At 38.5% G+C, this 15,402-nt stretch overlaps 1 protein-coding gene across 1 annotated transcript in view; it reads left to right on the top strand.

Moving 5' to 3' along the window:
* The window catches only part of PCDH11X (protocadherin 11 X-linked), a 421,474-nt gene extending 408,655 nt beyond the window's left edge, over positions 1–12,819 (top strand). Inside the window, exon 5 of the mRNA XM_082715960.1 lies at positions 12,761–12,819. Coding sequence (XP_082572086.1) covers positions 12,761–12,775 — 15 coding nt within the window. The 3' untranslated portion in view covers positions 12,776–12,819. The remainder of the gene's footprint in view (positions 1–12,760) is intronic.
* Positions 12,820–15,402: the final 2,583 nt, after the last annotated feature.

The following is a 15,402-nucleotide window of genomic DNA, read 5'->3' as shown; positions in this document are numbered from 1 at the left end:
GGTCATAGGGAAGTTCTATTTTCAACATTTTGAGGAACCTCCATGCTGTTTTCCAGAGTGGTTGCACCAGCTTGCATTCCCACCAAGAGTGTAGGAGGGTTCCCCTTTCTCCGCATCCTTGCCAGCATCTGTCATTTCCTGACTTGTTTATTTTAGCCATTCTGACAGGTGTGAGGTGATATCTCATTGTGGTTTTGATTTGTATTTCCCTGATGCCGAGTGATATGGAGCACTTTTTCATGTGTCTGTTGGCCATCTGGATGTCTTCTTTGCAGAAATGTCTGTTCATGTCCTCTGCCCATTTCTTGATTGGATTATTTGTTCTTTGGGTGTTGAGTTTGCTAAGTTCTTTATACATGAAAGAAATTGAGGAAGACACAAAGAAATGGAAAAATGTTCCATGCTCCTGGATTGGAAGAATAAATATTGTGAAAATGTCTATGCTACCTAAAGCAATCTACACATTTAATGCAATTCCTATCAAAGTACCATCCATCTTTTTCAAAGAAATGGAACAAATAATTCTAAAATTTATATGGAACCAGAAAAGACCTCGAATAGCCAAAGGGATATTGAAAAAGAAAGCCAACGCTGGTGGCATCACAATTCCGGACTTCAAGCTCTATTACAAAGCTGTCATCATCAAGACAGCATGGTACTGGCACAAAAACAGACACATAGATCAATGGAACAGAATAGAGAGCCCAGAAATAGACCCTCAACTCTATGGTCAACTCATCTTCGACAAAGCAGGAAAGAATGTCCAATGGAAAAAAGACAGCCTCTTCAATAAATGGTGCTGGGAAAATTGGACAGCCACATGCAGAAAAATGAAATTGGACCATTTCCTTACACCACACACAAAAATAGACTCAGAATGGATGAAGGACCTCAATGTGCGAAAGGAATCCATCAAAATCCTTGAGGAGAACACAGGCAGCAACCTCTTCGACCTCAGCCGCAGCAACATCTTCCTAGGAACAACGCCAAAGGCAAGGGAAGCAAGGGCAAAAATGAACTATTGGGATTTCATCAAGATCAAAAGCTTTTGCACAGCAAAGGAAACAGTTAACAAAATCAAAAGACAACTGACAGAATGGGAGAAGATATTTGCAAACGACATATCAGATAAAGGACTAGTGTCTAGGATTTGTTTTTTAATATAATTTGCAAACTTAATTATGATATATTTTGGCATTGGCCTGATTTTTTTTTTAGTTCAGTGGGAGTTCTCTGTGCCTCCTGGGTTGCATGTCTGTTTTCTTCTCCAGATTAGGGAAGTTTTAAGCCATAATTTTCTCAAATAAACCATCTGTCCCTTTCCCCCTCTCTTCCTCTTCTGGAACTCTTATGATATGACTGTCACTCTGCTTTATGGAATTATTGAGTTCCATGAATCTATACTTTTAATCCAATATTTTTTTCTTTCCCTCTTTTATTCAGCTTTATTATTTTCAGTAATTTTATCTTCCCTATCACTGATTCATTCTTCTGCTTCTTCCAACCTTGTGGTTATTACGTGTCAGTTTCAAATTTTGATTATTGTATTTTTCATTTGTTGAAATATTTTATTTATTTATCTGACAGAGAGAGACAGCAAAAGAGAGAACACAAGCAGGGGGACTGGTAAAGGGAGAAGCATGCTTCCACAGAGCAAGGAGCCCAATGCAGGGCTTGATCCCAGGACCCTCGGATCATGACCTGAGTGGAAGGCAGACACTTAACTACTAAGTCACGCAAGCACCGCAGTTATTTTATTTTTTCATTTCAGCCTGACTAGTTTTTGTCTTTTATTTGTCTGGTAAGGGACTTCCTGGTGTCTTCTTTGCTTTTTTATAAGCGTAGCTAGTATCCTTGTGATTGTTGCTTTAAATTCTGGATCAGGCATATTACTTAAACCTGTTTCAATTAGGTCCTTGTCCATAACCTTTTCTTATGATTTCTTTCTAGATGAATTCCTCAATCTGGCATTTTTTCTAGGTCTCTGTCATCTTCTCTGATAGGAAAGTCTGCTATATTTCTTGATCCTGAAATTAACGGTTTTATGAAGAAGAGGTTATATAATAGGCAAGGCCTCATGTTTCAGAGAGTGTCTCTGGTATATGCTGTGTGCACGCAGATGCTGTGTTTTGCCTCCTCTTTCCTGAAGGTCAGTCCTCTCCAGACGTTCCCCTTGCCTGCAGTGGGGAGTTCTTTGAACTGTGGCCAAAGTTTGGTGAGTTTTAATTAAGTGTGCTATGGTCTGATTGTTAAATTGGTCAGATCCTAATTCCACTAAAGCTGAAGATTTGCATAACTCTATGGTCTGCAGACATGGTGCCTGCAGGGATTTGTGCTGGTCTTCTAGGGAAGGGCCATTGTACTGGTTCTCAGACTCACTTGCCTGTGGAAAGAAGCACCAGTAGACCACAGGGGGATGGGGCTTTGTGGAAGTGGTTTAGATCTCTAATTTTGATGCTGTGCTGCTTATTGAAGTTAGTCTGTTCTGAGGGAAAGGGAAAGGAAATGGGACGAGCCTGCTCCCTAGTCCCTGGAGAGGGGAGTTTGAGCCTGCCACTGTCCAGGAAGCACTCCCAGAAGAGCAAACAATCTTCTTTTTTGTGTTCAGGCATCATTCAGATTGTTGCCTTCACAGCTGGTCCCAGTCACCTGCTTGCCTAGCCATACTTTGTACCTTGGGCTCTATCCAAGGCAAGATGGCTGAGTTTTAGAGCTTTAGACATTTGGGGTGTGGTATAAAGGGTACCCATGCTGGTCTTCTGGGGAGGGTCTTGCCATACTGGAACTGATGCAGGTTGTCCCAGAAGGATAATTGCACCAAAGCACCAGAGTGTGGTATTTGGCCATCATCAGCAGCTATCCCTGCAGCTATGGTATAGGGTATGGAAGGAAAAAAAAGTGTTCACTGGCTATTTTGCCTCCAGAAAGGCAATACCACCTCTCTCAGATACATTCCAAGAAGCAAGAACTGTCTCTCCCAGGGTGGCCCATTGGATCCTCAGATCACTTGTACTCTGCTCCCAGGCTGTCTGCCCTCTTTCTCTCTAGGAACACTTTAGCTGCCTTAGGGCTCCACACCATCCACATCACAGATCTCTAAAACTTTAGTCTTTGAGCCCCACTGGTTGTAAAATCTCATGAAAATCAGCCCTTCTCATTTTCCAAGTCAATGACATTAGGGAAATATTTCCTTGTGGGATCCCTTGTGCCTTTCTCTCTCCATCTTGCCTCTCTCTGTAACCAGGGCTTACTCTCCCAGCATCATCTAAGATTTGTTTCTTTCCCAAACTATGTCTCTGTACCTCATAGATTCCACAATATGGTTTCTTCTCTCACTCTAGTTGTATAGATTTTTCTCTCAGCCCTTGGATTGAATTCTTGGGTATTCAGAGTTATTTGATATTTATATGGTTGTTTTCTAGGGAGAAGGCAAGCCTAGGGTCTTCCTATTATTCCACCATCTTAGGTCCTCCTTACTCAAGGGTTCCAGTTTTTCACATTTTCAGCAATATTTGTTAATATCTGTGGGATTTTTTTGTTTGTTATTTTGGATATATATATATATTTTTTTTTCAGCATAACAGTATTCCTTGTTTTTGCACCACACCCAGTGCTCCATGCAATCTGTGCCCTCTCTAATACCCACCACCTGGCTCCCCCAACCTCTTACCCCCCCCGCCACTTCAAACCCCTCAGATTGTTTTTCAGAGTCCATAGTCTCTCATGGTTCACCACCCCTTCCAATTTCCCTCAACTCCCTTCTCCTCTCCATCTCCCCTTGTCCTCCATGCTATTTGTTATGCTTCACAAATAAGTGAAACCATATGATAATTGACGCTCTCTGCTTGACTCATTTCACTCAGCATAATCTCTTCCAGTCCCATCCATATTGCTACAAAAGTTGGGTATTCGTCCTTTCTGATGGAGGCATAATACTCCATAGTGTATATGAACCACATCTTCCTTATCCATTCGTCTATTGAGGGGCATCTTGGTTCTTTCCACAGTTTGGAGACCGTGGCCATTGCTGCTATAAACATTGGGGTAGAGATGGCCCTTCTTTTCACTACATCTGAATCTTTGGGGTAAATTCCCAGGAGTGCAATTGCAGGGTCATAGGGAAGCTCTATTTTTAATTTCTTGAGGAATCTCCACACTGTTTTCCAAAGTGGCTGCACCAACTTGCATTCTTTACATATTAGTGTTTTTCATTATGTTTACCATTATGCTTATATATATTATCTTCTGTATATGTGAGTCTATATTATGTTGATGGTTACTTAAATTTGATACCTGATTTACTCCTCTCCCCCCATATTTTAGGTATATGGTATCATACTTTACATCTTTATTTTGAGCTTTCAGAAAATCATAATTTTGTTGTTGGAAGAGAGTCTTTCCTTGATGTTGATGGCCGCTGATTGATCAAGATGGTAGCTGCTGAAAGCTAGAGTGCCTGTGGAAATTTCTTAAAATAGCAATAAAGTTTGCCACATCAATTACTCTTCTTTTACTTCAACACTTAGAAGATCTATATAGTTGATTGATCAAATTATAGCATTGTTGAGGAGACCCAAGGAAAGGGAAGGTCATGGGGAAAGATCACTGATCACAGATCACCATAACAAATAGAATAATAATGAAAAATTTTCAAATATTTTGAGAATTACCCAAATCTGACACAGAAACACAAAATTAGTAAATGTTGGAAAAATGACACAGAGAGACTTGCTTGATGCAAGGTTGCCATAAACCTTCAATTTGTTAAAAAAAAAAAAAACCTGCTATACCTATGAAGTACAATAAAGTGACAAATATCTCTACACTTGGATATATATGTATAAATTGTACAGATATAGATAGATGGATACAAATGTTCTCAATATTTTCAAGCATTGCATATCTTTTGTTTTCAAAGTGAATTTGTAAACTTGCTTCTGATAAACAGTTGCAACAAACATTTTGGATAGCACCTAGAATTACCTGTATAATAATCAAGCAGTTTAGAAGAATTACAACAAATTTAGTGCCTTAAAACAGTATAAATTTGTTATTTTGAAGTTCTGGAGGGAAGGTGTCTGAAAAAATCAAGGCATTGGTGAGACTGTGTTGCATTCTAAACGCTTTAGAGAAGAATCCGTTTTCCTGCTTTTTGCTAGTTGCTAGAGGCTGCCATAATTCCTTGCCTCATAACTCCTCTGAATTTTTTAAGACCAGAAAGAGCTGGTTGAGTTCTTACAATGTACCCTTTCTGGTTTTGAATCTACTTTTACTTTCTTCCCCCTTAAGCACCCTATGACTACATTGGGCCCACTAGGAAAATCCAGATAATTTCCTTATCTTAAGATCATGTGATTAGCCATCTTAATTCCACCCTCAAATGTATTTACCTCTTGCTATGTAACATAACATATATAATGTTTTCAATAATTACGATTTAGAAATTTTGGGGTATTTGGCCTACCATATAATATTTTACTTTTTGAAAAGCAATTTTTAATACTATAACTATGTTTAAAAGATCTCTAAACATATTTTTAATAAAGGAGTTTCAACAGCTTTGACCTTTGCAATATATCCAGGAAAGCCAAGAACTATCTTGGAAATTACGATAATTTCTGACATACTAGGTTCACTCAGGTTTTTAGGATACTAAATTCTGGCCAATTTTCAGTGACTCATTCTACAAGTTAGAATATGACTTAATGTAAAAATATTTTCTTGTTTTTTAATTTCAAATTATAGATAAACACAAAAATCATCTTCCTTCTTAGTAAAGACCCATTTATTCTCTTAAAATATCAATTTCTCATTTGCAAGATATAAATACCAAAAGGAACTACCTCATAGAATGTGGTGAGAATTTAATTAATTAATGCATAAAAAGAATTTAGCACAGTCCATTGGACATCATAGATGTTTAATATTATGCTAAAATAATAATGATATTATTATTGTCCCATTTTTACTATTTTCTGGGTGCAAAATTTAGTGGAAGCCTTCTTAACCTTTAGACAAAACCCATTTATATTCCAAATAGAAATCAATAAGTATCATTCATGATTTTTATTAATCTATGAAATTTTTTATGAATTTGAAAAATAAAAAGATGCTATTGTAATTTTGTTCTTTTATCATTGTCAATATCTTAAGACATACAAATCTTAAGTTAAAAAACATGAGAAATATTTTTTGGTGAGTTTTTCAAAGAAGTTTATAATTGTTAAATATGGTTTGAACCCTCTATTATCATAACTAAGTACAGTTTGACCTTTATTTTTTTAATAAATTAATTTATTTATTTTCAGAAAAACAGTATTCATTATTTTTTCACCACACCCAGTGCTCCATGCAATCCGTGCCCTCCATAATACCCACCACCCAGTACCCCAACCTCCCTCTCCCCCGCCACATCAAACCCCTCAGATTGTTTTTCGAAGTCCATAGCCTCTCATGGTTCACCTCCCCTTCCAATTTCTCCCAACTCCATTCTCCTCTCTAACACCCCTTGTCCTCCATGCTATTTGTTATTCTCCACAAATAAGTGAGACCATATGATAATTGACGCTCTCTGCTTGACTCATTTCACTCAGCATAATCTCTTCCAGTCCCATCCATATTGCTACAATAGTTGGGTATTCATCCTTTCTGATGGAGGCATAATACTCCATAGTGTATATGGACCACATCTTCCTTACCCATTTGTCCATTGAAGGGCATCTTGGTTCTTTCTATAGTTTGGCGACCGTGGCCATTGCTGCTATAAACATTGGGGTAGAGATGGCCCTTCTTTTCACGACATCTGTATCTTTGGGGTAAATACCCAGTAGTGCAATGGCAGGGTCATAGGGAAGTTCTATTTTTAATTTCTTGAGGAGTCTCCACACTGTTCTCCAAAGAGGCTGCACCAACTTGCATTCCCACCAACAGTGTAAGAGGGTTCCCCTTTCTCCACATCCTCTCCAACACATGTTGTTTCCTGTTTTGTTAATTTTGGCCATTCTAACTGGTGTAAGGTGATATCTCAATGTGGTTTTCATTTGAATCTCCCTGAGGGCTAATGATGATGATCAAAATTCCACCGGTATTCTTCAAAGAGCTGGAGCAAATAATCCTAAAATTTGTATGGAATCAGAAGAGACCCCGAATCGCTAAGGAAATGTTGAAACACAAAAATAAAGCTGGGGGCATCATGTTACCTGATTTCAAGATTTATTACAAAGCTGTGATCACCAAGACAGCATGGTACTGGCATAAAAACAGACACATAGACCAGTGGAGCAGAGTAGAGAGCCCAGATATGGACCCTCAACTCTATGGTCAAGTAATCTTCGACAAAACAGGAAAAAATATACAGTGGAAAAAAGACAGTCTCTTCAATAAATGGCGCTGGGAAAACTGGACAGCTATATGTAGAAGAATGAAACTCGACCATTCTCTTACACCGTACACAAAGATCAACTCAAAATGGATAAAAGACCTCAATATGAGACAGGAATCCATCAGAATCCTAGAGGAGAACATAGGCAGTAATTTCTTCGATATCAGCCACAGCAACTTTTTTCAAGATATGTCTCCAAAGGCAAAGGAAACAAAAGCGAAAATAAACTTTTGGGACTTCATCAAAATTAAAAGCTTCTGCACAGCCAAGGAAACAGTCAAGAAAACAAAGAGGCAACCCACGGAATGGGAGAAGATATTTGCAAATGACAGTACAGACAAAAGGTTGATATCCAGGATCTATAATGAACTCCTCAAACTCAACACACATGAAACAGGCAAACATATCAAAAAATGGGCAGAAGATATGAACAGACACTTCAATCAAGACATAGAAATGGCTATCAGACAGTTTGACCTTTAAATTTAGCTAAGCAATTTATCATTAGCTTAGTATCTAAACTTAAGGATGATAAGCCAGATAGCAATATTTGCATATTTTTTCATATTTTAAAATATAAATCTGAATGGACATTACTAGATATATACATGTAAATCTGTGGTTATAGTGTCTCTATCTTATCCTGGTATATGCTTTATTAAAATTATAGGGGTATTTTTCTTTTACTTCTTTCTTTAAGTCTTCAAGATTTTTTTTAGTATTTTATTTATTTATTTGACAGACAGAGATCACTGTAGGCAGAAAGGCAGACAGACAGAGAGGAAAGGAAACAGGTACCCTGCTGAGCAGAGAGCCCAGTGCAGGGCTTGATCCCTGGGATCATGACCTGAGCCAAAGGCAGAGGCTTTAACCTACTGAACCACACAGGCTCCCCTAAATGTTCAAGTTTTTATGTGTAGACTCCATATATATATTCTCAAGTTGACAGTGATAACAAGGAATATCATTTAAAAAAATCAGGCAGCAGTATCTGTATTTTAACATCCACAAGAATGATTTTTAGCATATAAAATACTTCAAGGAAAGATGTAAAACACCTAAAATCATTATCTTTGCCCTAATAAAGTATTTATTAAATATCTGTATTTAAGTTATTTATTAAATTCCCTGAAGTCATATGACATACAACTAATTTCAAACTAAATTTTCTGGGTCTTGCAGATTTATATATGACAGATGATAAACCATCTTCTATTTCTTAAAACAAAACAAAACAAAACAAAAAGACAAAATGAAATTAATACAGACCCGGAAGGAAGGCAAGATGGCAGAGAAGTAGGAGATCCTGTTTCAAATGGTCTCCTAAAGTTAGCTAAATATCTACCAGAACACTCTGAACACCCATGAAATCAGCCAGAGATGAAAGATTATACACTTCTGGATCTCTACAGGGGCAGAAGATCATCAGTGGTAAGATAAAGCAGAATGGAAGCACTCAGAATGATATTGGAGGATAAACAGAAGGGAGAGGGAGCCATCAGAAGTGATCCATTAGAAAATAATATCCCAATACGTAAGTGTCCTGTGACCAGGGACCAGCACTAACTTGGAGTCTGGTGAAAAGCAATCAAAAAGAGCAAAAGATCTTAAGGGACATCTGGTGGAATTGGACGGTCACAGGCATGGGCCTAAGTCCACAGTCCCAGGATGGTCACCACTGGCAACCACTTGTGCCAGAGAGAGAATGGCATGGGCTCCAGTCTGTGCTCACTGAGCCTGCAGTTTTCTGTTGCTTGTACTGCGGCTCAGGCTCAGCATACTCTCGCCCTCACTGAAGAGATACTGGTGTGGGCACCACCCAGTGGTCAGAAAACAAGCCAAAAGAACAAGAGGACAACAACCAGAAGGGTCCCCATAAAACTGTAAAACCCCAATATTGGGGGAAAACAATATATGTAGCTCCCAGTATTACCCCCTAGTCTGAATATTTCATAGATATTTTTCTTTCTTTTTTTTTTTTAAATGCATTCTCAAAATTCTTGGACTTTTAATTTTTTAAGCTACTTACCTTTAAAACTAGAGGTTTAATACATATTCCATAATACCTTTTTTTTTTTATAAATTTGTAACTTACTTTTTTAAGATTTTATTTATTTATTTGACAGAAAGAGATCACAAGTAGGCAGAGAGGCAGACAGAGAGAGAGGAGGAAGCAGGCTCCCCGCTTGTTGGGCTCCCCGCCGAGGGGAGGAGGTGCCTGGGCCTGCCAGAGGCCTCTCCTTGGGGCTGAGCGGGATGGCAAATGTCGCAAACCCAGAACGCACCCACAGAAGACACCCGGCTCAGGGGATCTGTCGAAGCAGGATCTCACTTTATTGTGCGGGGGCACACCTTATATAGAGCAGCAGAAGGGAAGTGAGGACAGAGGGGGAAGAGCCAATAAGATTATGCCAAGTAGCAGTTGCTGGGTAAGGCGTGTCGGGCGAGAGGAGGAAGTGCCATAGGTTTCAGGAACCGAAACTGTGAAATTGGCGCCTTGTTGGCCGGAAGAGATGGCAAGCCAGTGCCATCTTTATTCTGGGCCGCACCCTGTGGAGGCACCTCTAGTTATGTGCCTTACACCCGCTGAGCAGAGAGCCCGATGGGGGACTCAATCCCAGGACCCTGAGATTATGACCTGAGTCGAAGGCAGCGGCTTAACCCACTGAGCCACCCAGGCGTCCTCCATAATACCTTTTTAACTTGAACTTTTTTCATTCATATACCTGTCTCCTTTTTTTATTTTTTAATATACATATAGATATAAGCCTCAAAGTAATCCTTTTTTCCCTTTTCAATACTACCTCTATATATAAACCAGTTTTAATATCCTTGTATCTCTAGAACTGGAATAACCTTCCTAGCCCACATTGATGATTTATAAACACCTTCTTATGTTATCCTTCTTTCAGTGCTTCTGTGTAATTGCTTTTGCTTTTGTACGATATAAATCTTATTCTTAAAGTTCATTTTGGCTGGGTTGTTCTTTTTTTGTTTGTTTGATTTTCTTTTACTTTTGTTGGTCTTTTTGTTTGTTTATTTTTGTCTTTGTACTCTTACCTTTGGGGCCCATTTTGGCAGGTTTCTTTTTTTCTCTCTTTTTCTCTCTATTCTTTTTCCTTTCTTTTTGATGGTGACTTCTGATTGCTCTGAAACTTTTCAAGGTGCACTTTGCCTAGATCGTGGTTGATATATTCAGCTATATATCCCCTCAAACAACTCTCACCAAAATGACTAAGAGGGGGAACACCCAACAGAGGAAAAATTCAGAAGTTGTTACCTATGCAACAGAACTACTGGATATGGACATAAACAATATGTTGAAAAGAGAACTCAGGGTAACAATTATCCAGGCATTGGCAAGGTTGGAGAAGACCATTAGTGACAACATAGAATCTCTAAGGGTGGAAGTGACAAATGAACTGGCAGAAATTAAAAACGATATTGGTGAGATCCAATTTAATCTAAATATACTCTAACAGCTAGGAAAGTGAGGCAGAAAATTGAATTATTGATCTAGAAGTCAAACTGATAAAAAGAAGAATCAGAGGAAGACTGGAACAAACAGCTTAGAAGCCATGAAAACAGAATTAGGGAATTAAATGATGCCATGAAACATTCTAATGTCAGAATTATTGGGATACCTGATGGGGTGGAGAGAGAGAGAGAAAATAAAAGATACACTTAAGCAAATCTTGAAAGAAAATTTCCCCTATCTGGGGAATGGAACAAGTGTTAGTGTAATAGAGGCAGAGAGGACACCCCACAAGATCAATGGGGCTAGAAAGACATCCAGGCACATAATTGTGAAATTCATGAATCATAATTTCAGAGAATATGTTTTAAGGGCAGCTAGGCGAAGAGATCTCTTACATACAGAGGGAGGACAATCAGAATAACGTCAGACATGTCCATAGAAACCTGGCAAGCCAGAAAACACTGGCAATACATATTCAGAGGACTAAATGAAAATAACATTCAGGCAAGAATATGTTATCCAGCAAGGTTGACATTCAAAATGGATGGAGAGATAAAAAGCTCCCAGGATTGGCAAGGTTTAAAAGAGTATGTGATCACCAAGCTGGTACTACAAGAAATATTGAGGGGGGGTTCTATAAAAAAAGGAAGAATCCAAGAGTGACATAGAACAGAAATTTACAGAGACAATTGATAGAAACAAAGACTTCACAGGAAACATGATGTCAAAAAAAATTGTGTCTGAAAATAATCACTCTCAATGTGAACAGCTTAAATGCTCCCATAAAACCGCACAAGGTTGCAGACCAGATAAAATGACAGGATCATATGCTGTCTATAAGAAATGCATTTTCAACCTAAAGATACATCTAGACTGAAAATGAAAGGATGGAAAAGCATCTTTCATGCCAATGGGCCTCAGAAGAAAACTGGGGTATCCATTCTCATATCAGATAGATTTTAAGCTAAAGACTGTAGCCAGAATTACAGAAGTACACTACATCATTCTTATGTCCACAATAGCCAAACTATGGAAAGAACCTAGATGTCCATCAACAGATGAATGGATAAAGAAGATGTGGTATATATACACAATGGAATACTATGCAGCCATCAAAAGAAATGAAATCTTGCCATTTGCGACAACATGGATGGAACTAGAGCATATCATGCTTAGCGAAATAAGTCAAGCAGAGAAAGACAACTATCATATGATCTCCCTGATATGAGGAAGTGGTGATGCAACATGGGGGCTTAAGTGGGTAGGAGAAGAATCGATGAAACAAGATGGAATTGGGAGGGAGACAAACCATAAGTGACTCTTAATCTTACAAAACAAACTGAGGGTTGCTGGGGGGATGGGGGTTGGGAGAAGGGGGGTGGGGTAATGGACATTGGGGAGGGTATGTGCTTTGGTGAGTGCTGATTCACAGACCTGTACCCCTGGGGATAAAAATACATGTTTATAAAAAATAAAAAATTAAGAAAAAAAAAGGTCTATCCACCAAGAAGATCTAACAACTGTAAACATTTAGGCACCCAACACGGGAGCAGCCAACTACACAAGCCAACTGTTAATCAAAATGAATAGTCATATTGATATGAATACATTAATTGTAGGGGATCTTAACACACCACTTTCAGCAATAGATGGATCATCTAAGTCGAAAATCAACAAAGAAACAAGAGCTTTGAATGACACATTGGACTAAATGGACCTCATAGATATATACAGAACCTTCCATCCATCCAAACAAACAAACAAACAAACAAACAAAAAAACAGAATACCTATTCTTCTCAAAAGCACATGGAACTTTCTCCAGAATAGACCACATACTGAGTGACAAATCAGGTCTCCACCAATACCAAAAGATTGAGATTATTCCCTGCATATTCCCAGACCACAATGCTTTGAAACTGGAACCCAACCACAAGAAAAAGCTGGGAAGGAATTCAAACACTTGGAAGCTAAAGAACATCCTGCTCAATAATGTTTGGATCAACTAGGAAATGAAAAAAGAATTTAAATAATTCATAGAAGCCAATAAAAATGAAGGCACATCTGTCCAAAACCTATGGGAAAAGTCAAAGGTGGTCCTAAGGAGGAAATACATAGCCATCCAAGCCTCACTCAAAAAAACTGAAAAATCCCAAACACACCAACTCTCTTTACACCTTAAAGAACTGGAAAATCAACACGTTAAGCCAATCCCATGCACAAGAAGGGAAATTTTTAAGATTAGAGCAGAGATTAATGAATTACAAACAAGAGATACAGTAGAACATACCAAAATAACTAGAATCTGGTTCTTTGAAAGAATTAATAAGATTGATAAACCACTGGCCAAAGTAATCCAAAAGAAAAGAGAGAGGACCCAAATTAATAGAATTATGAATGAAGGGGGAGAGATCATGATGAACACCAAGGAAATAGAAACAGTCACCAGAAATTATTACAGCAGCTATATGCCAATAAATTAAGAAAATTAGAAGAAATGGATCCATTTTTGGAAACCTATAAACATCCGAGACTGAATCCAGAAGAAATTGACAACCTGAATAGACATTCAATATCTAATAACAAGATTGAAGCAGTGATCAAAAACCTCACAAAAAACAAGAGCCCAGGACCTGACGGATTCTCTGGGGAATTCTACCAAACATTAAAAGAGGAAATAATACCTATTCTCCTGAAGCTGTTTCAAAAAATAGAAACATAAGGAAAACTTCAAGACTCTTTCTATGAAGCAAACATTACATTGATCCCAAAACCAGGCAAAGACCCCATTAAAAGGAGAAGTTCATACCAATATCCCTGATGAATATGGATGCTTAGATTCTCAACAAGATCCTAGCTAATAGGATCCAACAATACATTAAAAAGATTATCCACCATGGGCACCTGGGTGGCTCAGTGGGTTAAAGCCTCTGCCTTCAGCTCAAGTCATGATCCCAGGGTGCTGGGATAGAGCCCCTCATCAGGCTCCATGCTTAGCAGGGAGCCTGCTTCCTCCTCTCTCTCTGCCTGTCTCTCTGCCTACTTGTGATCTCTGCTGTCAAATAAATAAATAAAATCTTAAAAAAAAAAAAATTATCCACCATGACCAGGTGGGATTTATCCATAGGATGCAATGGTGGTTCAACATTCGCAAATCAATCAATGTGATAGAACAAATCAATAAGAGAAGAGAGAAAAAGCACATAATCCTCTGAATTGATGCAGAATAAGCAATTGACAAACTACAGCACCTGTTATTGATTAAAACTCTTCAAAGTATAGGGAAAGAAGGAATTTTCCTCAACTTAATTTAATTTCTCTATGAAAAACTCACAGTGAATATCATTATCAATGGGGAAAGCTGACAACCTTCCCCCTGAGATCAAGAACACGACAAGGGTGCCCACTCTCACCACTGTTGTTCAACATAGTACTAGAAGTCCTAGCAATAGCAGTCAGACAACAAAAAGAAACAAAAGTATTCAAATTGGCAAAGAAGAAATCAAACTCTCTCTCTTCACAAATTACATGATACTTTATATGGAAAACACAAAAGATTCCACCCCCAAACTACTAGAACTCATACAGCAATTCAGTCATGTGGCAGGATACAAAATCAATGGACAGAAATCAGTTGCTTTCTTATACACAGACAATGAAAATGCAGAAAGGGAAATTAGAGAATTGACTAATGGAACAGAGTAGAGAGCCCAGATACGGACCCTCAAATGTAGAATCAAATAATCTTGGACAAAGCAAGAAATAATGTCTAATGGGAAAAAAAAGACAGTCTCTTCAACAAATAGTGTTTGGAAAATTGGGCAGCCACATGCAGTAAAATGAAACTGGACCATTTTCTTCCACCACATACAAAAATAGACTCAAAATGGATGAAAGACTGCAATGTGAACCAGGGATCCATCAAAATCCTTGAGGAGAACACAGGCAGCCACCTCTTTGACCTTGGCCGTGCAGCAATTTGTTCCTAGGAATATCGCCAAAACCAAACGAAACAAGGGCAAAAATGAACTTTTGGGACTTTGACAAGATCAAAATCTTCTGCACAGCAAAGGAAACAGTCAAGAAAACAAGAGGCAACCCACAGAATGGGAGAAGATATTCCCAAATGACAGTGCAGACAAAAGGCTGATATCCAAGATCTATAAAGAACTCCTCAAAATCAACACTCAGAAAACAGATAGTGATGTCAAAAAAAGTGCAGAAGGGGCATCTGGGTGGCTCAGTTATTTGGTGTCTGCCTTTGGCTCAGGTAATGATCTCAGGATCCTGGGAACAAGGCCCACATCAGACTCCCTGCTCCACAGGAAGCCTGCTTCTCCCTCTCCCACTCCCTCAGCTTGTTTTCCTTCTTTTGCTGTGTCTCTGTCAAATATATAAAACCTTTTAAAAAGAGGTGGCAGAAACATGAACAGACCCTTCTTCAAAGAAGATGTACAAATGGCTAGCAGACACATGAAAAAATGTTCATCATTAGCCATTAGGGAAATTCAAATCAAAACCTCTTTGAGATATGACCTTACACC

This window comes from Mustela nivalis, assembly GCF_964662115.1.
Source record: "Mustela nivalis genome assembly, chromosome: X".
Lineage (NCBI taxonomy): Eukaryota > Metazoa > Chordata > Mammalia > Carnivora > Mustelidae > Mustela > Mustela nivalis.
Note: the sequence above shows the minus strand (reverse complement) of the source record. Positions and strands in the feature narration are given on the sequence as shown.